A 22,467-nucleotide genomic window follows, 5' to 3' on the forward strand; every position below is an offset into this window, starting at 1 on the left:
GACATAGTTTGACGAACAAAAGTTGTTCCTTTATCGGGAGCATCTTCCCCATTTCACTGGGTATCATATAATATCCGCTACGTAACATTATGCCCAAAAAGTGTTTCAATTTTGATGTTTGCAAACAAAAATCGTTGTTATTTTTAGGCCAGGATTACTTATTACTTTCCTCTACTACTTTCATCATATTTTCGACCACACTCTCGAAAAGTTTCACGAGTGTTTTCCTGAAATTATGTCCAACAATATCTTCTGACGATTTTCATTTGAAAGTGATTCATAAAGTTATGCAAATTTCGGTACACAATTAGGCCGTTTTTATTTTGATATATTCATTTCTTCATTAGTGTTTATTCCTTTTGAAATGTTTATTGCTCAAGGAGTCTAGAAGCTTTTCGTCAAAATCAGCGTAACTATACAGAATGCTAGAATTATTTTCATGAATTTCTTCATCATCAGTGACTGTATCTGGATCAGATGGCAATATTTTCAAGTCAAGGTCACTCTCACGGGTTCATCCTCCTATGACATTACATATTCTATAGCTAGTTCAGTGGTTAATAATTTCTTATTCAATATGCCACATGTACTCTTTAATTTAATTGCTTCTGCGATCAGCGTTCATACTTTGAACAGCAAATATTTTTACTCAATCCAGAAGGTAGCATCACAACGTATTAAGTGCAGATGATAAATTAGTCAAGAACAACCCCCAAAAACCTGCTTTTTCAACTCTTATTGTGAGAAAACTTCATAGTATTGAGTTTTGAAAGAGAGCAATCAAGATTTCCACTCCATTTTCCAACAGCTAAGCTACTTTTGTATGAAGCGCGCATAGCAGGGGATTTTACCATCGTCCTATTTACAGAACGGCTAATAAAACCTATTTAAATGTAGTTTTATCTTTGGCAAATTTTACTCAATGTACTAATGTATATGATTAGTAATGATAAAATTGAAAGAGGATATTGGCATACTTTCTACATAGTTATTTTAATTAATTATTGAAAAATGCATTATAAAACTGCAAAAAATTGTCAAATTCAAAAATAAAAATAAAATAAAAATATTTATAATTGAACTCTAAAATTTTGTCTACAGTACTTATCAAACGTAGGGTTTATAAAAAATACCAAATTAGAAACTAAAAATGTGATAATCCTTGCCAAAATGCAATAAATGTGATCTGTCCTATATACAGGAAAATAGTAAAATATGGGTTAGGCATATCCAACACATTTAATGTGAATATCATATTAGATTGCTGAGTTGTTTCACGCAATAATTCTTTAATGGAACCGGGACGTTCTCGGCAACGAAAAGAGTCAAATTTTTAGTTGCAAATCACGAGGTGTTTATTCGTTTTAAAATCAAGTGTGACTTAAAAACTGTTGTGTATAGAAAGAATGTAATCTTCTCATCATAAACCAGTAAAAATATTTTTTTTCCTTAAAGAATATATTTTTGAATAGTAAATAGAAAATATATAGTTGCACGATAATTAGAAAATTTATGACTGCAAATAGGTACGCTCAGCAAGTACAATTCTGAATTAAATCACTCTAAACTTAAATACTATACAGGCAAAAGGTCACAAATTACAGTGAGCCTATTATTTTTTATTTACCTTCAAATTAAAAAACCACAAAAAATGTTTAAATATAGTATTTCATAAAATCCCGAAAAAGTACGATATTTTTCATTAAAATTAGCCTCCTAAAAATACAATAGTACCTAAACAAAAGTAAAAATATGTTTAACACATGCAAAATGCTTGTATATGTTATAATACAAAGTTTCATAATCATACATTGATATGAATTTTATGTAAGCGTACCTGAAGTTTAAAAAAAATGTGTTTTCTGAAAAACGGGAAAACGTGTTGACCTTGACAATGCTGGTAAGCATACGCTTCCCAAACTGCTTATGCCGAGGCATTTTCGAAGTTTACGTTATGTAAATAGAAAAAAGAATAAAAGTAACTGAATAATGAACTATTTGATGAAAGAAAACTGTTTTTTAGTCAACATTCAATCCAGATACCGTCCCTTTAAAAGGGGCGTGGCTGTTTTGTTTACATTTTAAAGAGTAAATTAATTAACTTTCGGAATTTGATACCCGCACAATATATACATTTTTGGAATCAGGGAAGTGTCCCTTATTTTATGCAGCTAAAATTGAAAAATCGATTTTTTGAACGTATAAAATGTCCCGGTTCCCTTAAATATGTGATCAGAATACAAATTTTAGGGAAAAATTTTATAGTTTTGTACATGGTTGGTTATACAGCGTGTTCCGTTTTAACCTGCAAGACCTTTATTTTTGCAACCATTAGTCCTCGATGCATACTTCCAATTGCAAAAATATTCAAAATCAGATGCGAAGTAAAGATATTGAAAGTTTGAAGCAAAAATAAAAATAAGTCAAAAACTACAAAATTTAACTGTTTATACGGCCCTAGGTCCCCTAACTTATGTTTAGAGAAATGATCTGCATTTAAAACTTACTGACACAAAAAAACTTGACTTTGTGCAATCAAAACTCAAGGAGATATTCCATTTGAATGTTTTAAGGGACCATGCAGAAGATGAGATTAGGACTTATTACCCTTTCAGAAGAATGACAGGTTGGCAAAGTAAAAAACACAAGGTATTTACATTTTTCATTTCTATTCAAAAATTCATGCAAATGTTAAATCGTGATATGCAAAACCTTGAACAATTTGAAAAACCACACTCTGAACACATATAATTTTATATAAACCTCATTAACTGCTATATTTTCCCCCAAAAGATGTTACTGACGGCGAGTGTAAAGGGGTGTAAGTCACAAAAAAATGCGTTTCATATCTCAGTGAATATTGGTCGTACTAATGTCAAACTTTTTTTGTCGGAATCATTTTTCAATGGAGATTATTTCCCTAAATATAAGTCAGAGGACATGGGGCCCGTGTAAAAAGTTAAAATTTGCATTTTTTTATTTTTACTTCAAATTTTCAATATCTTAAGTCGACATCTGATTTTGACCATTTTTGCAATTGGAAGTATGCATCTAGGATTAACGGTTGCAAAAATAGAGGATCTTGAAGTTAAAACAAAACATCCTGTATATACAGGGTGTCCCAAAAGGTCGTTTACAAACTTAACATGCTGGTCTGCCATATCATGATGAACAAGATTTACATAGTAACATACGTTCGCAAGCCCAATGCTGGCGCACTACGCACACCAAGTCAGGCACTAACGGATGCAGAACATGTCGCATATTTATTACACAAAGACGACTTTACACAACATTTTAGTTTTCAAGGAAGGCTTATAGCTGTTGTTGAAATTTGCTGCCTTTAACTGTCAGACACCTTCGCAACGAACGAAGTACCGACCGTCGTAATAACGATCCATTCTGACAAGATTTCTCTGATCGCTGCGTTGTCGTTGCAACGTGATTATGAGAGCTGGCAGGACTCAAATTTTAGCAACTGCTTTAAGCTTTCCTAAAAGACTAAAATGTTGTATAAAACCGTCTTTGTATAATAGATATGTGACATGTTGTGCATCCGTTAGTGTCTGACTTTGTGTGCATGGAGTGCGCCAGCATTGCATTTGCGAACACATGTTCCTATGTAAATCTTGTTCATCATGATATGACAGACCAGCATGTTAAGTTTGTAAACGACCTTTTGAGACACCCTGTATACATAGTGGAATACATACAGAAAAGTATTTTAGTTGAATATAAATTTTTGAAATAAATACCTGGGTAAATACCCATTTTGGGTATTTACCCAGGTATATACCCTGGTATTTACCCCTAAAAATAAATACCCAGGTATTTTACATCACTAAACGTAACCAATCATTATAGACACTTGTAGACACCAAAGTAAACAGTTAAAAACTTTTTCTTAACTATACATTACTGGTTCTTACATAAAGAACTGAATTTTTATTTGTATTTAAAAAGAAAAAAACTTTTTGTTCAACATAAAATAGTGCTATGATGCTTAAAACCAATGATCAATGGGAAAGGAAGATATAAAATAAACCAGTACTGTACGTAGTACCAGTACCGTAGGAAAACAAATGCCCTATAGTTGTACCGTACAGTTGATTCAGTAATGATATTTGTAACTCAAAAAAATGTTAAAATGATGATGATTTATGCTGCGTGTTCAAACCGTTATTCTTATATATATTTTAAATACAATTGCTTCATTGGTTCTTTTATAAAGTTTCCATCTATGGCATACCCCTCTTCCTGGTTTCTTTAATTTACAATAAAGAGCAGCTTCCATTTTCATTATTTTTGCATTTTCCCTGGATACTATTGCTTGGTGAACTTTTATGGATTTCCTTTTCTTTACTTTTAATTGCACATATGGAAGATTCACTTATACCGTCATACCTAATTGTTGTGTTACCCTTCGAAGCATTATTTGGTTCAGCTTTTCGAGAAGCTTTAACATTTCATTAATTGTCAGAAGCGTTCTCTTTTTCTTTCTATTTTCACCAACTTTAGACGAAACAGTGCTCTTAGGTGTCGTTATATTTCGTTAACTTTCGCATTTAGAATGGAAAATGAGAAGCAGTTATTTGTATAAGCGATAAAGGACTAGTACAGTGTGGGTACTTCTGCTCTCAGTGATGCTAAAGGAATGAAGGTCCATTCACGAAAAAAATTACACACCGCGGTTCCCTTCCGAAAATTTTCATGTTGCGGGCGAGGAATTCGGGCTTGCTCAAAAATTCTTTACTGTTGAAAAAAATCACGTTATAGCCATTTCGCGTAAGTCGGATCGCGTTGCAGCGGGAGTCGACTGTATTCAAAACTTTTCTCAGCAAAAATATATGAGGAAGCTGACTCCAGGTAGCAGTCTCAATTTTTTACAACTACTCGGTATTGGCCGAGTATCTGATCAAAATTTGGCTGAGTGCCGAGTGCTCGGCAAATTGACCGAGTACCGAGTAGTTACCGAGTGCTCGGTACATCTCTCTAATTCCTACTGGTAGAACAAAGCATTTTGTTGGAAAACGATTCTGGAACCGGCACCAAGTTTATTTCTTTTACATCGAAAAAAGTGCTCCTTGTTAAGCCGAAGCATGTGTCAGCAGTAATCTGCAATTTTTGCTGGAGACATTATTACTAATAACTTACGATGTTTAAACGAAAAGCCGAAGGGCTAAATTTCGTAAGTCAGTCAACAATGTTACATGCTTATACAAGCAGAGATAATATCACACAGTGAAAGGTGCAGAATCAAATGTTAATGTGAAGAAATGAACATTGGAAACTTGTTAAAATCTTTCCAAAAATTTATTGGTCCATAGTAACTAAAATAAATAAACTAACAAAAATAAATTCATAAGAATAAACCCTGGCCATAAGTGGAGGCGGAGTTCGCAACTCCCCAACACCTATCGGACCTAACTCACAAGAGGCTGACGAACACAAAAGAAGAGAGAGAGAACGATTGGAATCGTTCACTATTTATACTTGCCTCATTTGCATATGATTGGGTATCAAAGGATGCCAACCTAAAACTGAAACTTTACACGTGCCGAAAGAGTTGAGAAGTTAATCTAATTTGAATAAAGTAAATTTTATACTACATTACATTAGGAATGAGAACGCGGATAAATATCGTTTACCGATGTCTATCAATTACTTCAGGGTGGCGACAAATCAGGGAGATCAGGGAAAAGTCAGGGAACTCTATTAATCAGGGAAATATCAGGGAATTTTGAAAAAATAACAAAAAATCAGGAAAAATTGATTTTTTGAAGAATTTTTTTTTTTTTTGCTTTACAAAATTAAGTACTCTTAATTCCCTACGCATTTTCCGCCAATTATCTGTTCAAAAAAAAAAACTAAAATTAATGAGGTGCGATTATAATGCCGCATATTTGTGCATCATTTTTCCTCAACCAGGGTTGCCACGCCACAGGGAAACCTGAAGAAACCGGGAAAACACAGGGATTTTATTAAAAAAAGTAGCATCTTTTTAAAACATATCTTTAATTCAACAACTTTACATAACTTAAAACGTTTAAAATACTGCATTTTATTTAAACATACAATGGATTTCAAGTAGAGCAAAGAAAGAAAACCATTATCATTGGTAACGTAAACCAGGGAAATTTGGTAAACTTAATCAGGGAAAAGTCAGGGAACTCTTAATCAGGGAAATATCAGGGAATTTTGAAAAAATAACAAAAAATCAGGGAAAATTGATTTTTTGAAGATTTTTTTTTTTTTTTTTTTTTTGCTTTACAAAATTAAGTACTCTTAATTCCCTACGCATTTTCCGCCAATTATCTGTTCAAAAAAAAAAAAGTAAAATTAATGAGGTGCGATTATAATGCCGCATATTTGTGCATCATTTTTCCTCAACCAGGGTTGCCACGCCACAGGGAAACCTGAAGAAACCGGGAAAACACAGGGATTTTATTTAAAAAAGTAGCATCTTTTTAAAACATATCTTTAATTCAACAACTTTACATAACTTAAAACGTTTAAAATACTGCATTTTATACAAACATACAATAGATATCAAGTAAAGCAAAGAAAGAAAACCATTATCATTGGTAACGTAAACCAGGGAAATTTGGTAAACTTAATCAGGGAAAAATCAGGGAACTTTTTTTCACAGTTCCTGTCGCCACCCTGTACTTATTCTGCTAAAGATTTAAAACTTACGGTTTTTCTAATTTTTTTTCAGCAATCACGATTGCTCATTGTTCTTATTTGACGGTCCTTGGCGTCAGAGTCAAATAAAAATATAAAGTATCTGCGCACGCAACTCAAAAGTATCTGCAAGCTGATCATTGTCTATCATCACATACAAAAAAAGGGGGGGCGAGGGGAGGAGTGCCCGGATTCTAAAAGAAAAAAAAAAAAAACATTTTTAATCATAAGAAATAAATACTTGCAGGTTAGGGTGGTCCAAAAAAAGGCCCTTTTAAAAAAATTCCTGATTTTTATTGGTCCTACCCCCTCATTTGGTTCCATCTGAGTAAAAAATAATTGTTGTGAAGTTTGAGCTCATATTTTTAACATTTAGAGGTAGCTCAACAGCCTTAAAGTTCCACGTTTTACCATTTTATGCCGTAAATGCAGATAGAAATAATTGACTCTAGGAAAAGTATATAATTTATTTAATTAAAATTGCCAGCATTTTTTAGTTTAAAATAGTTACGTAGTAATAATATTTCAACAGTTATGTATATGACTTTCCATAGTACACATTACAAACTGCTTTTTACATCCGGGATAAGCTCGTCAATGTTCTGCGACAACTTGCAACAAGAATTGGAATTGTTCTTCATTGCGTGGTCATTTTTTCATTAAACTCTTTTATGAGGGATATATCCCTTTCAGCATTATCATTAACCACTGAAATTCCTTGAATAATCCTTTTTGCTTTCTTAAAATCCTCCTGAAGCTCCCAGATTTCTGGATCTACGTTAGTGAAGGTATCAGGTAAACCCATGCTTTGAAAAAATGAAATTGACCCCTTTGTCACAAGTTCTTCAAATTTCATATCCATAAAATGTTTTAGCAAAATCTTAGAACGCTTCACCACATTATTTTTTTCGTTTAGTTCATTCCTCGCCTTCACCATCTGTCTTTTAATGCAGTGTGGCACTTGATTGGCAAAAAGGGGTAATGCCACGAGTTCTTTTGACAAATACCACAGGTGATTGGTAAATTTCTGCTTTGCTGTTTTGCTTATGTTTTCATACTTCAATAAAGATTTCATTAAAATTGTTATACGCTGCATATTGAGGCATAGAAGCAGTCATCCAAGCCTTTAAATAAACACGTACAACAAAAATGCACATTTTTTGCAATCCCTTTTCTTCTATTCAAGTGATGGTAAATTGACAGTTAAACATCCATATTTTGAAACAATACAAAATTTTGGACATCCATCTAGCATGATGCATAGCCCCAGGTGCTACAAATTTGATACCATGTGGAGGAGCTTTACCGAGAAATATTAAGCTAAGTTCAAGACATTCTCGATAATCATCTCTCGCTTGTGTGTCATGCAGTAATCTTTCAGCAAATACTATTATATCATCCTTTACATCTGTCACTTGTGCTAAAATGTCCTTATTGTTGATGCCTATGATGAATTTGTCTTTGTCTATGAATTCCCAGTAGGCCTGGATTCGTTTGAAAAGAGGTACATCTGGTGCGGAAGAAAAACCCAAACATTTATTAAATACCGCACCAATAATTAATTCCATAATGTGATGTCGACATGGAAAACCTTTTCTTTAGTTTTTACTCTTGTAAAACACAGGTACCCTTGCTTTCCCCGGTGTTGACACTTGTTGTGTCAAAGCACATTTCAGAAACTTCGTCAGTTAGGCCCCAGTCCTGCAAAGCTCACCTTCTTTATTTTTTTGTGTCATTGTACTTCTGTTTTGGTTTTTCTTCAATAACTTCCATTGTTAATCAAGTTTTTCTAACTTGGGCTGACAGTTTTGGGGTCTTTGTATGGATATTCTGGCTTTCTGCCAAAATTTTGTTATTTCTTCTATTGTATTTCTTGAAGATTCTCTTCCGGTTTCTTTAATTCAATATGGTTATGAAGAAACGTACCCAATGCCATACGCATTGAAGGTAGTTTACTACCTGTCAGTTCACTTATGGTTGAACTAAGAAAATAAGCCTCTGATTTTGATCTAATTGATGTATTTGCCATGCTCAGTTATTTTAAAGTAAAGAGACATATGCATTTTAAAAATAAGTGCAAACTGCCATTTCAACAGTGGTGAAATCAAGACCAAAACAATTAAGAATACATACATGCGCAACAACAAGTTGAAAATTTATTCAATCACGACTGTTAAAGGAATAGATTTTATGTATTTACTTGTATTTACAAAAGTTTTTTCATAATGGCTATTGTTAAGTCTATATAAAATAGCAATTTTATAAAGCAATTGTTTTCTTGTTAATAAAAATAGCAATTGTATTTTACCTTAGTGAGATCGATGGTCGTGTGTCATATACGCGTTCTATTCAGCAATGATGAAAACTTTATCTGCGTTGAGCTACCTCTAAATATTATCGAAATGTTTTCAAATTTTGTCTGATTTATTTTTTAATACATTGGCACAAAATGGGAGGGTAGGACTCAAAAAATTTACACCTTCGAAATTTTGGACCACCCTATTGCAGGTATATGCTTTGAGGTTACAAGGAAATAATTTTCATGCCAATTATGTGAGCCTACAGATGCAAACCTAAGCTAAATTTCAAAATTTTAATACTAAGCTTCTTTTAGCAGTCTATATTATCTAGCTATGATTTACATTAGCAATATTAATTTTAAACAAATTAGGAGTAAAGAAGGCGAACCTGAATGATTGTCGCGAGATGCGCGTGCTCGCAACGAATGTATCCGCACAGCGACGAATACGTCCACCGAACGCGCGAGTGTAGGGGAGACCGGGGCAGGTTTTCGCGCTTTTTTAAATATTTTTATTTTTTATTTATTTACCTGAGTTTGAAAAAACTGTACTACACCATTCAGAGAAACCTTGGCTACAACGTGGAATTACTTACATCAATTAATTAAGCTTTGTTTTACAGAAAAATAGTTTTAAGTGTCGTTATGTCAGGTGTGAAAATGTGCCCCGTAACCGAGGCAAGTTCTCGCATACCTTATTAATAGACAGGGGCAAGTTTTCGCATGCACTTATATCGATATAATTTAGGAAATCAAACAAAATATTTTCAAGGTAGGTTATTTATTGATTTTCAGTAAATATACATTGAAAAAAACTCATCACCAACTTGGCTACTTAATAACGTCACCCGTTTCAGCTACTTTCTCAAGTTCCGCATTGGGTGTATGTTTGGTGAGTGAAGGATCTGTAAGGACACAATTTTGCAAATTTATCAATTCTGCATAGTCTTTTACTTGAAAATTTAGAGGTGGAATGACAAAATCACGAACAGTTTCATTAGTAAGGGTTCGGGCCTTCAGGATTGTTCGGTAGCCTGATTTCCTTACTGTGGATCGCGTGCCGTTGATCATGGCTATCAGCAGGTTTTCTGGATGACCAAAAAAACCATTTCTTTGTATAACAGGGTCAACTACTGATTTCAGATCATCGCTAAGATATCTTGAGTAGTGGATAACTTCCCAAAGATGCTGTGCACCGGCTGTGCATGAAGGCTCAGTTTTAATCAAAAACCAAACTTTTGCATACACTTTATAATGTATTCTACAATAGTCCCTATTTCCAGCGAGATGACTATTTTGTACCAACATGAAGTACTCTGTTTGCTGTTGTAAGCCACATAGCATGAGATAGCTTTCCTGGTGATTTGGTGGACAGTGATGTAGAACAATTTCCTGAACGTATTGCTTGACATATTTGATACAAGTATTTTTGGTCAGTGCCAAGTCCGTCTGTATTAACTGTTGACAAATCAAAAGCGATTTTTTTAAAGTTGACAATTGGTAGCTGCTTACATGTGCGAAGAAGCTTCCCTATAGGACCATTTCATGTACACGGAGTAGGAAGAAGGAGAGAGATGTCCTACGGGTTTGCTAGCGCAAAAGTGGCAACGATTGTTCACTTTTTTTAGAGGGCGCTGTCGGCGAACCGCTCCCGTCAATCACAGCAGATCAATGTAAATGATGCTAAGTTTCTCATTTTTTTAGAGGCAGCTATTAAAGCAAAAAAAGAAAAATACTACTGGAAATTGGTTGTAATAAAGGGCTAATATAGTGGACGATGTACGGGTTTCGTCTACAGGAAGTTTGCACAGTATTTTGATGGAAAAATTAATTTTATTTTTCATCACCAACTTGCCGAATTCGTCTGCTATTAATATTGCGCTGTGCGATTTTTTTCCGAGTTGGAATGTTTCTATTCCTGTAAATAATTAACGAAATGAGAATATAGTAGAATTAATTACGTGAATACTTTTTTTTAATTAGTTATAAATTTCGCGTCAGTTTCGGGAACTAATTAAAGCGAAATAACTTTTACTTTCACGACCTTTAACAGATAAAAATAAATGTTAATGTTCTATTTACTTAACTTCAAGCTGATATTGATTATAATAATTTTATTTATGTATGTACTCACTGCTTAAACAGAATTGTTATCATTATTTTTTTTTATTATTGCATTTATTTCGACAACCAAATGGAAAAAAAAATCGAGAAACCTTATTCATTAAAAAAAATACATGTACAAAAAGAGTAAATTTTAATTTTTGAAAATTTGATTAATTTCAACAGAAAATCCCACAAATATTTCAAAAAAACGTTCCAAGGTATAATTTTTTTAATTTAATTAACATTCCAACTCGTGAAAAAAAAAAGAACATCGCACAGCGCAATATCAATAGCAGACGAATTCGGCAAGTTGGTGATGAAAAATAAAATTAATTTAATACTGTGCAAACTTCCTGTGGACGAAACCCATACATCGTCCACTATATTAGCCCTTTATTACAACCACTTTCCAGTAGTATTTTTCTTTTTTTTTTTTTGCTTTAATAGCTGCCTCTAAAAAAATGAGAAACTTAGCATCATTTACATTGATCTGCTGCGATTGACGGGAGCGGTTCGCCGACAGCGCCCTCTAAAAAAGTGAACAATCGCTGCCACTTCTAAATAGGAAAGATTTATCTCCTCCTTTCTACCTCCCTGTTCATGTAAAAGCACCTGTAGTGCTTCTATCAAGATGCCGTAACAGATAGCGTAAAGCTCATTGGCGTGCAATTGACATATGAGCCACTGCAACGGCCTTTTTAAATGAACCTCAAACAGTCTTACTACACCACCTGTCACACCAGTATTGACTGCTGTTCCATCTGATCCTACTGCAATTAAATCCACAGTAGATACTTGGGTTGTTTTTAAATAGTCTAATATGCTTGATAACACTTCATTCGCTGTACCAATTCTTCTGCTCTGAGTTTTTCGTTACGATTTCTATTTGGTTCATATATGCTTGGTTAAGTGCCAAGAACAGAACGATTTGTCAGACTGGGGGTGGGTGATTCAAATAGTTTCATTATATCACAGAGAAGAAAAAAAATAAACATTCGGAGGAATCACACCATCTGTCTCTTTGACAGTTAAAACTAAGCAGAAGGAGCAAAGAAGAAAGGCAAAACGCGCAATTTCAGATTCCCGGCAGGGGTGGTATTTGTAATATGATATGATAATTATTTTGTTCACAAACAAAGGGTCTTACTATTTACACCACAGGTGATTAAAAAAAATACATAAGAAATGAAAAAAACAGTTTTAAAAAAGTCAATTTTTACATATTTAGCGAAACTTCAGGGACCTGGCAGAAGGTATAAATATATTTTAATTACCAAAAAAATTTTTTAACGAACATTAGATGTCAATGCACAACTTTTCCCACCACAGGCGATTAAAAATATTATACATGAGATTTTTTTTAAAAAAATTAAAAAATGCCAAATTTTTACATATTTGGCCAAATTTTAAGGGGCTGGCGGGGGAACTAAATATATTTCGATTTCCAAAAAAAAATTTTATGCAAGCATTTGATGCCAATACACAACTTTTCCCACCACAGGCGTTTTCGATTTCAAAAAAAAAAAAAAAAGTCAAAATCGACCCACCCTAACACACACACACCTAAGTGCATACATACAGGTCTACGCACACACACAAGCCTATACATGTACACACGTGCGCCTGCACACGAAACCGCCCATGAGAAGAGGCAGGCTTGGGGGGACAGGAGCCATTTCTAGAAACAGTAAAGAGTCCTGTCGTGATTGCGGAAAACATAATTTGAATTCAAAATTTCAGAATTCAAATTTCTTTCTTTCTTTTTTTTTTTATAACGTGAAAAGAAAAATCTTTCGGTTTCAGATTAAAAAGAAAAGAAAAAACTCAACATTCCAGCACTTTATTTTGAACTCAGTTGGATGTATAATTACCTCTATGCACTGCAACAGCCTTTTCAAGGAGATGGGGAGGCGCTTAGAAGTCTTATAGAAGCTATAAAAAGTCTATTAGAATCGGCGTATATATATATATATATATATATATATATAGAGAGAGAGAGAGAGAGAGAGAGATGAAGCCTAGTGGCTCAGTGGTAGGGCTTCGCGCTCCCACACCACAGGCCCGAGTTCTATTCCCGGGTTGGGGCATGGTTGACTTAGCCGTTTATCCCTTCAGTGGGTCGATGAAATAAGTACTGAGCGTACTTGGGAATAAACACTGGGGGTCCCGTGTTAGGCTGACCACCTAACCGGCACCCCAGAGCCGCTGGTGAGGAAAACTGAGTTGGGCACAGTAGGCCTTGACCTTGGCCCTCGAGGGCTCTCTTGCCACAGGATTTGGTTTAAGGGATATATATATATATATATATATATATATATATATATATATATATATATATATATATACACACACACTAGCTGTACCCGACGCGCGTCGCTACGCCAACAAAAAAATACATTATTATACTGATTTTCATGACAATCGGTTGAACGGGGCAGAAGTTGCTACTCTGCAGTGCCACCTGGTGGCGAGTGGCTTCAATGAGCATATTATGCACCTTCTCCGTGGAAAAATACTTATATATAGCAATTTTCATTATAATCGGTCAAGGTATCAAGTGAAGCCGTGACTATACTCAAATTTTGTACTCACGCAGTTTGCAAGATCAATCCATCACTAAAAATATCAAATAGAAAAAGTTTTAAATCCCCCGTTGCATGAAAAGTCATAAAACAGTAAAGAAAGAATTTATTTGTTCAAACTCAAGAAAAATGGCAACAGCTAACTTCTTACCAATGAGATCTTTCAAGCGAATTAATTTCTGCAGCCGATAATTTTATTCGTATTTATCCAATGGATTGTGACTTAAATTGGAATAATAAAGGAACTATCGATCGGGATTTTTTTCGAACTGGTCTATAAACATTCCCAGTACCAAAAATAACAAACGGTGAAAGTTTCAGCCAAACCTGCCGGGTAGTTTTTGAGTTCATGGATGACATACAGACAAACATTCATTTTTATATATGAAGAAGATGTATGTATATGTAGGCTGAAAAAAGTATTTCGAGGGACAAACTCTGAAACTTAGGGAACTTAGCCAATAGAAGGCGGTTTAAAACCAATTAACGTTACATTTACTTGGTTTTCACATTAAAAAAACCAGGTATCTCGAGGACAGCGTCTCACACTGGAGCGAAGTGTATGGAGAGGTTGAACATTTCAGTAAAACCAATTTCTACTTTGATGACATTTTGTTATTTAAAATGTAAAAATAATAAAATACTAAGTAATTAAAAAGCTTTAAAAGTAAATAACTTGTTGCAAGGTCTAGTAATATGTGTAATAAAAGAAATTAGATGTTTATTAAGGACACATGTTTGCTTTTGAAAAAAAAAATGATGTACTTGTATAATATTTTTAATCTGAATATTTTTGATCGGTTCAAAATATGCCCTTTCCTTGATTTTCATTTTCACTCATTTTGTCATGTATTTGTAATTGTCTGTAAAAAAAATTATGAGACAGTATTTTATTTATTTATTTATTTTTTTGAGCAATCACGATTGCTTATTGCTTTCACTTGACTGTTTTTGGCGTTCCTATGATTTTATTTTCCCACCAGCACCCTCCGCACCATCACCGTCGACCGGCTCCTCACGATGCTGCACTTCTAGCGAAAACAGTCTCCAGGTTTCGTCAATATCCTACACTTACACGCATACATACACGCACCTACACACATATACATATATACACCTACACACACATGCATACACCTACACATACACATACCCCCCCCCACACACACCTACACACATATACACCTGCACACACATACATACACCTAAAAACATACACACAACTACCCACACACTCATGCCTGCACACAGACACAAATACACATGCCTACACACATACACATACTCCCCTACACACAAACACACATACCCCCACACACAAACACACACGCCTACATATACACATACACTCGTGATTGCGAAAAACATAATTTGAATTCAAGATGACAAAATTCAAATTTTTCTTTTTTCATCTGTAGACACTAAAAACTTAGAAAAATACCACTTTTTGTTGTACAGTGCAGAACCTTTTATCCGGGAACCAAAAAACCGGGAAACCAGAAAACCGGCAACCTTTTGCCGATTTTCCCGCCATTTTTCAAAATACGCATTTTGGGCAATTTTTGAAAAACTAAGCTTTTTTTTTTTTTTTTTGAAATACCTAAAAGAAAATGAGCGGTTTCTTAATAAATACCATATTACTCGTCTATAACTCGGGAAAATGTTTACAAAAATGAACTTCAAAGGGTTGTCTTTAACGCAGATAAAAATTTCCGGAGTATTTTCTTGAACTAAAAAGTACACACGTACGTCTGAAATTTTTGTGTTTTATTCCAACTGAAAACTAAAGAAATGAATATTGTCGCATTATAATGCAATATTTAATTGAATGGCCTTTAATTAAAACCGTTTAGAGCGGAAGTGAAGTCGCGAAAGCGCGTGAAACGCCGCGATTCTCGAGTTTTCCGGATAGTTGATGGTGGAATCTAGAAATCGTTAAATGCAAGACTGTAATAAGGCTGCTGGAACTCATAAATTAAATTTCAATCCATATTAACTTAATGGCAAAAGCAATAGTTATCAATAATCGCTAACGCCAAACCTTTACAAAAAAGTGAAAAACGAAACGTGTTCATGGAATAAATTCTCTCATAACACTATAGTAGAGGAGTCGCACATTTACGTTCAAAAACTTGTTTCTTGCCCTTCCCTTCATTCTCTTTCATTTTAAAACGTCAAAAATTGTTTTTTTTTTTTTTTTTCCTTTCCTTTTCAAAATGAATGTGAGGATCTCAGGTCTTATTAAATAACTTAAGGTTTTTGGTGTTTACATTATTATCTCACTAGTAATTTTTAATGTTTCGAAATTGATAAGCATTTCTTAACCGTTTTCTTCTTATTTTAATACGCATTGCTATTTATTATAATAATTTCAGTTTTATAAACAATCGGCCAAAGGCTCTCTTTAGCAATCCAGAAAACCGGGAAATTCAGATATCCAGGATAGCTATGGTCCCGAACTTCCCGGATAATTGGTTCTCTACTGTACCAGAAATTGGCAAACGAAACCATGTTTCTAATCACCTTTTATGTTTTCGTCCCAAAGCCTACGAAGGATACAATGAAACTGATTCTCCGAGGGATTTAATTGAAAGGATTTGCAATAAAAAGTAAACAAACTGAAAAGTGTAAATTTGTTTGCTTCGCTTTAATTGTCAATATTTTTTGAATAGGCGGGTTTAGGAAAGAACTGAAACCGCAGTATAAAAGCTGAAACTCTTTTAAATATATGAGATTTAATAGTTTTCTTAGCGATTTTTGTGATTCAAATATACGTTCAAAATAAATTGAAAATTAACTCCAAAATTTTCTTATTTCCTAACATACTTTTTTGGGTATATTTTTATTTATTTGGGGGCGCATAAAGCATAGCACGTCACAGCATTAAATTTGTTGAGTTTCTAAACAAGTTACCAATTGGTATATTGCATGAAGTTACCTACTGTTAACAAAATTATCAACGAAGAAATAATTCGATCTTTGAAGTATTTTTTTAATGCCGTTAAGAGTTAAGAAATACTATTAAAGTTCAAAATTCATTTTTTATGTCCATTGACTGTGGTAAGAACAAATAAAAATGAAGTTTAAATTGTGAAAGTATTTAAATTAATTAATTTTTTCAAAAACTTCTCAGAAAATTTTAAAAAACCCAAAAGTGGGCTAAATAATGGGTTTTTTTAAATGGGTTTTTTCAAAAGAACCCATTGGGTCCAACCCAAGTGGGTCCAGTCCGGCCAACCCTGGTTACAATGTTAAAAATTAGTCAGTTTAGTGGGAATATGTTCTCAATTTGTCAATACAACAGTAAATGTGCAATGTTAAATGGTTTAATTTCCCGCCCAACATCCAAAATTATTTTAATGTCGCTCCACTGTGCGTCCCTCGCCTTCCTCCCCTAACTACAGCACTGTATATACAGTAGAACCACTCGATAAGGGATACGGAGGGGACCGGAAATTTTGCCCTTTAAATTGAGGTGTCCCTTTTTCGGAGGTATTGGAATATATACACAGTCCAGTCACATTAATGTGACCATCTGTCAAAAGCCAGAATAACCACCTTTCGCAGAGCGGACTGCTGCGAGACGTGCAGGAAGAGTCACTTAGGTCCCTGAAGGTGTTCTCTGGGATGTTGAGCCATGCCGACTCTAATGCCGTGGCCAGCTGCGCTAGATTTTGCGGTTGAGGATTCATGGCGCGAACAACTCGATCGAGATGGTCCCACAGATGCTCGATTGGGTTTAAGTCAGGTGAGTTTGCTGGCCAGGGGAGGACGGTAAACTCATCCTGGTGCTCTTCGAACCACACACGTACACTGGCAGCTGTATAGCACCTCGCATTGTGCTGCTGGAAGATGCCATCATCCTGAGGAAAAACAATGCGCATGTAGGGGTGGACATGGTCCGCAAGGACAGATGCGTACTTGTATTGATCCATCGTGCCTTCCACAATGATCAGTGAACCCAGAGAATGCCAGGAAAACATTCCCTAGACCATATTGCTCCCGCCTCCAGCTTGGACCGTTCCAGCAATGGTTGTAGGGTGGTTCCTTTCAGAGGTTCCACGCCTTATACGCCAACGTCCATCTGTCCGATGGAGCATGAAACGCGACTCATCTGAAAACGCTACCTGTTGCCACTCAGTGGACATCCAGCTGCTATACTGGCGTGCAAATTCTAGCCTTCGTCGTCGATGAACAGCAGTCAGCATAGGTGCACGAACCAGGCGTCTGCTTCGGAGGCCCAGACACAGCAATGTTCGCTGAATAGTAGTTTGGGAGACACTTTTCATAGCCCCTTGGTTCATTTTGGTGGTCAGTTGCTCAACGTCTATCTGCCCGAACTCATCTCCGCAACCGTCGTTTGCCTCTGTCATGTATGGCCCGTGGTGCCACGTCGCTGATTTTGGACAGTTCCATTTTGCCATGCACGGTACACTTTTACCACGGCGGCAGTTCACAAACTCAGCCGTTTCGGAAATGCTTCCACCCTCGGCCCGAAATCCAATGATCATGGCCTTTTGGACGTCGGATAAATCGCTTCGTTTCTGCAATACGCTCAACTGCACTGTGCTGCCACCTGCCTTCTGTGATTGGTTATTTAACTCTGACGTGGAAAGTACGTGGTGGTCACATTAATGGACTGTGTATATTCAATGTATTTCATCAGTTTAAACATAAACCATTACCAATATAATAAACATAAACCATTAAGATAAAAGACTAAAAATCATTGATGTATACTGAATGAAATTCAAATTTCAAAATTGATTCTTTTAACATTTAAAACTTGATAAAAAATTTGGCAATGGTATAGTTTTGTAACTCACATTAATTATTTTGAAGTCATTCCTTTCATAAACTTGCTAGATTTCATATATCTTAAAATTCAATACAATAAAAATTTCAATCAATGTTTACATTTCAAAATTTTCTACACATAGTTATCCGTGCGCCGTTGACCATCCATTGGCTGTCAGCCCACACGAATAAATTGACTAGAAGGAAAAACATGCCTAAATTTCAGCAAGAATTTTATAATTCATCATCATCATGCATTATGAAATTCTCTGAAAAAATGCATCCTATCAGTACACATATATGTCAAACTTTCACCAGTTGGATTCTTAAATTCCAGTAAATTCAATACTTTGTATGCATTCACATACATTTTTTAAAGTTTTTGCTGTAACTGTCCCTTATTCAGAGGCAAATACATGCAGGTCTCCATTCAAAGGAACTGGGACCAAAAAAAAAGTCCCTTAAATAGAGGTGTCCCTTAAAGGAGGTTCTACTGTATATAAAAATAAAGTTTTCACAATCTATGCGTGTGTCGTTGAATGCAAAAGTATTTTTGTCTTTTTTTCATTTAAAAACGCATTGCTTTTTCTTGTCGTCGGAATGGATTTTTTTCCTAATGCAAAATTTTAAATATTCTGTATCCCTTCTACTTAAAGTTTTTCTCTTTAATGTACTCTAATTCTTCTAATTTTTTCAGCAATAATTTGAAATACATGCTGTTGGATTTCCATAAGTGTGATGCCAGACTTTGATGCTCCCTACACCGAAATTCGCCATTGTTTGGGCGTTCATCTCAGGAATTATGCCAAAGTAATTGGGTGAAGAAATCCCTCTAAATTTTTTAATTTATAACTTACGAAGAACGTTATACATTCCTAAGCAGCAGAAACTTGCAGCGCATCTCAAAAATTTAAGCTTTGACTGCTACTATTCTCGACTCTCTTTTCGTACTGTCACCAGTAAAATTCTCAAATTTTATGCATTCAAGTTCTTGTAGTAGTAGTTCTTACTTAGGTAAAGAACATTGACTTCAATATTATTTTGTAAAAGTTTGTTTTGAATGTAAATTTTTATCGGGTGTCGTATAGAAAGTTTTAAACATTGAAAGAGAACGGTAGAAAAGTGAGAACTGTGATGTGGAAATCTTCGTGTATACAGGAGATGTTATAGGGGATAGCCAATAGATATGTACTTATGGAACCTCGTTCTTAAAAATTAGGTTTGCTCAATTTTATGAAAAGAGTTTTCATAATGACGCTGTCAAAGCAAAGTGTGGCAACCCGGAAACAATCAAACAGAAAAAGAATTAAGACCCGTTTCTGACTCTGATTGAAAAAACTTGACTTCTGTAACAAAATCTAAGAACAATTGCATGTACAAAAAGCTTGATTCGTTTTATGTACTTGAAAACCCGTCTTGAAATTGAATTGAATTAGAGTTGGCAGAACTATGTCGCTTAATTTTTTTCATCTAAAATGTGAGACTTCGTACTAAAAAAAAAAAAAACTACTATCTTTTGATTTTGGATTAAGTACGCTTAGTGATCGAAGGAATTTTTGAGCATCCATTATAGCTAAAATAAATCGTCAGGTGTGTTTTTTTTCATTCATGAACACTTTCTTACTGTAAAGAAATGGAATGCCATTCGCTGATCCATAATGCTAAAAAATGTTATTACTGTAAACAGTGTTCAAAAGTATTTGCCAGGGCTTCAAATTTAGAGACACACCTGAGAACCCATTCTGGCGAGAAGCCATTTGCCTGTGAACTTTGTTGGAAGAAATTTTCCAGTGCTTCAAATTTAAAGAAACACCTGAGTTCTCATACTGGCGAGAAGCCATTTGCCTGTAAACATTGCACAAAGCAATTTCTCACCCCTTCCTATTTAAAGGTACATCTGAGGATCCACACTGGCGAGAAACCTTATTCCTGTGATCATTGTTCTAAAGCATTTTCAAACGTTTCACAATTAAATCAACATCTGAGAATCCATACTGGCGAGAAACCTCATTCCTGTGATCATTGTTCTAAAGCATTTTCCAACATTTCACATTTAAATCGACATCTGAGGACCCATACTGGAGAGAAACCGTACTCCTGTCAACAGTGTTCAAAAGAATTTTCCGACGCTTCAAATTTAAAGGTACATCTGAGGATCCACACTGGCGAGAAACCGTATTCTTGTGAGCAGTGTTCAAAAGCATTTCCCAGCGCTTCACATTTACGGAAACATCTGAGGATCCACACTGGTGAGAAACCGTATTCCTGTGACCATTGTTCAAAAGTATATTCCGACGCTTCAAACTTAAAGGCACATCTGAGGATCCATACTGGCGAGAAACCGTATTCCTGTGAGCAGTGTCCAAAAGCTTTTTCCAAAATTTCACACTTAAACTTACATCTGAGGATCCATACTGGTGAGAAACCTTATTCCTGTGATCATTGTTCTAAAGCATTTTCCAACATTTCACAATTAAATCGACATCTGAGGACCCATACTGGCGAGAAACCTCATTCCTGTGATCATTGTTCTAAAGCATTTTCCAACATTTCACAATTAAATCGACATCTGAGGACCCATACTGGCGAGAAACCGTACTCCTGTCAACAGTGTTCAAAAGAATTTTCCGACGCTTCAAATTTAAAGGTACATCTGAGGATCCATAGTGGAGAGAGACCAATTACCTGTGTTCATTGTTCAAAAACATTTTTTTTCGCCTCTGAAATAAGGAGACATCTGAGAACCCATACTGGAGAGAAACCGTATTCTTGTGAGCTTTGCTTAAAGGGATTTTTTGGATCTGGAAACTTAAAAAGACACATGAGAACCCACACAGGCGAAAAACCATTTTCCTGTAATGTTTGTTCTACGGCCTTTTCTGAACTGACTTATCTGAAAGCCCACTTGAGAACCCATACTGGCGAGAAGCCATTTGCCTGTGAACATTGCTCGAAGCAATTTTCCTGGGCTTCAAATTTAAAGACACATCTGAGAACCCATACTGGCGAGAAACCGTATTCCTGTGAGCAGTGCTCAAAAGCCTTTTCCAACGCTTCACATTTAAAGAAACATCTGAGGATCCATACTCGTAAGAAACCGTATTCATGTGAGTAGTGTTCAAAAGCCTTTACCTACGCTTCACATTTAAGGAAACATCTGAGGATCCATACTCGTGAGAAACCGTATTCCTGTGAGTAGTGTTCAAAAGCATTTTCCAACGCTTCACATTTAAAGAAACATCTGAGGATCCATACTGGCGAGAAACTTTATTCCGTGAGTAGTGTTCAAAGGCATTTTCCAGCGCTTCAGATTTAATTAGACATCCTAGAACCCATACCGGAGAGAAACCGTATTCCTGTGAACTTTGCCTAAAGGGATTTTTTGGATCTGGAAACTTTAAAAACCAAATAAGAACCCACACAGGCGAAAACCCATTTTCTTGTATAATTTGTTCTACGGCCTTTTCTCAACTGGCTCATCTAAACGCCACTTGACTAACCTTACTGGTGAAGAGCCATTTTATTGTACAATTTGTTTGAAGGCATTTTCACAAGGAGGATTCCTAGGGAAAGACTTAAAAATGCATTAAAACAAAAAATCACATGTCAATGATGTTGGTATATATGAAGACACTGAAAAATCTTCTACTTTTACAATTGACAATGCACACCAGGGGAACGCGTCATCATTATAAATTTTATCAAAAAAAGTCATTCCCAATATTTATTTGAATGAACTTTTTAAAGTTTCTTCTGGGAAAAAAACCCAACTTCCTGTGAAAAGTGTTTTTAATCGATTCTGATGAATCCGATCTTCTAGTAAATTGTGTTCAAATCCAAATTCTCAATGCGGGAAAGAGAAAGTAGGGGAATGTGGAGCAAAGTGAATTAGTTAAGGTTACTGAACGTTTTCGATTTGAACAAATTTTTTATTTTCGGCAGGAAATTTATGCTTTCAAAAAAAAAAGGAAATTTTTTACTTTTTTTTAAGATGGGGCA

General features: G+C 35.1%; 1 protein-coding gene across 1 annotated transcript; it reads left to right on the plus strand.

Annotated features, from left to right (window-relative positions):
- The first annotated feature begins 19,206 nt into the window (after nt 1-19,206).
- Nucleotides 19,207-21,676, plus strand: LOC129232879 (zinc finger protein 271-like). Its single transcript, XM_054866981.1, has 3 exons — nt 19,207-19,278; nt 20,156-21,328; nt 21,452-21,676. The coding sequence occupies exons 1-3, from the start codon at nt 19,207-19,209 to the stop codon at nt 21,581-21,583; spliced, it is 1,377 nt and encodes a 458-aa protein (XP_054722956.1). The 3' UTR covers nt 21,584-21,676.
- The last annotated feature ends 791 nt before the right edge of the window (nt 21,677-22,467 follow it).

This window comes from Uloborus diversus, unplaced genomic scaffold (assembly GCF_026930045.1).
Source record: "Uloborus diversus isolate 005 unplaced genomic scaffold, Udiv.v.3.1 scaffold_14, whole genome shotgun sequence".
NCBI lineage: Eukaryota > Metazoa > Arthropoda > Arachnida > Araneae > Uloboridae > Uloborus > Uloborus diversus.

What these genes read in the sequence shown, in the direction of transcription:
- LOC129232879 (XM_054866981.1), top strand. Translation starts at nt 19,207, where the DNA reads ATGCCAGACTTTGATGCTCCCTACACCGAAATTCGCCATTGTTTGGGC. An exon ending in ATCTCAGGAATTATGCCAAA is followed by an intron (nt 19,279 to 20,155) that starts GTAATTGGGTGA and finishes TACTGTAAACAG; the next exon opens with TGTTCAAAAGTATTTGCCAG. An exon ending in AAAAACCATTTTCCTGTAAT is followed by an intron (nt 21,329 to 21,451) that starts GTTTGTTCTACG and finishes TCAAATTTAAAG; the next exon opens with ACACATCTGAGAACCCATAC.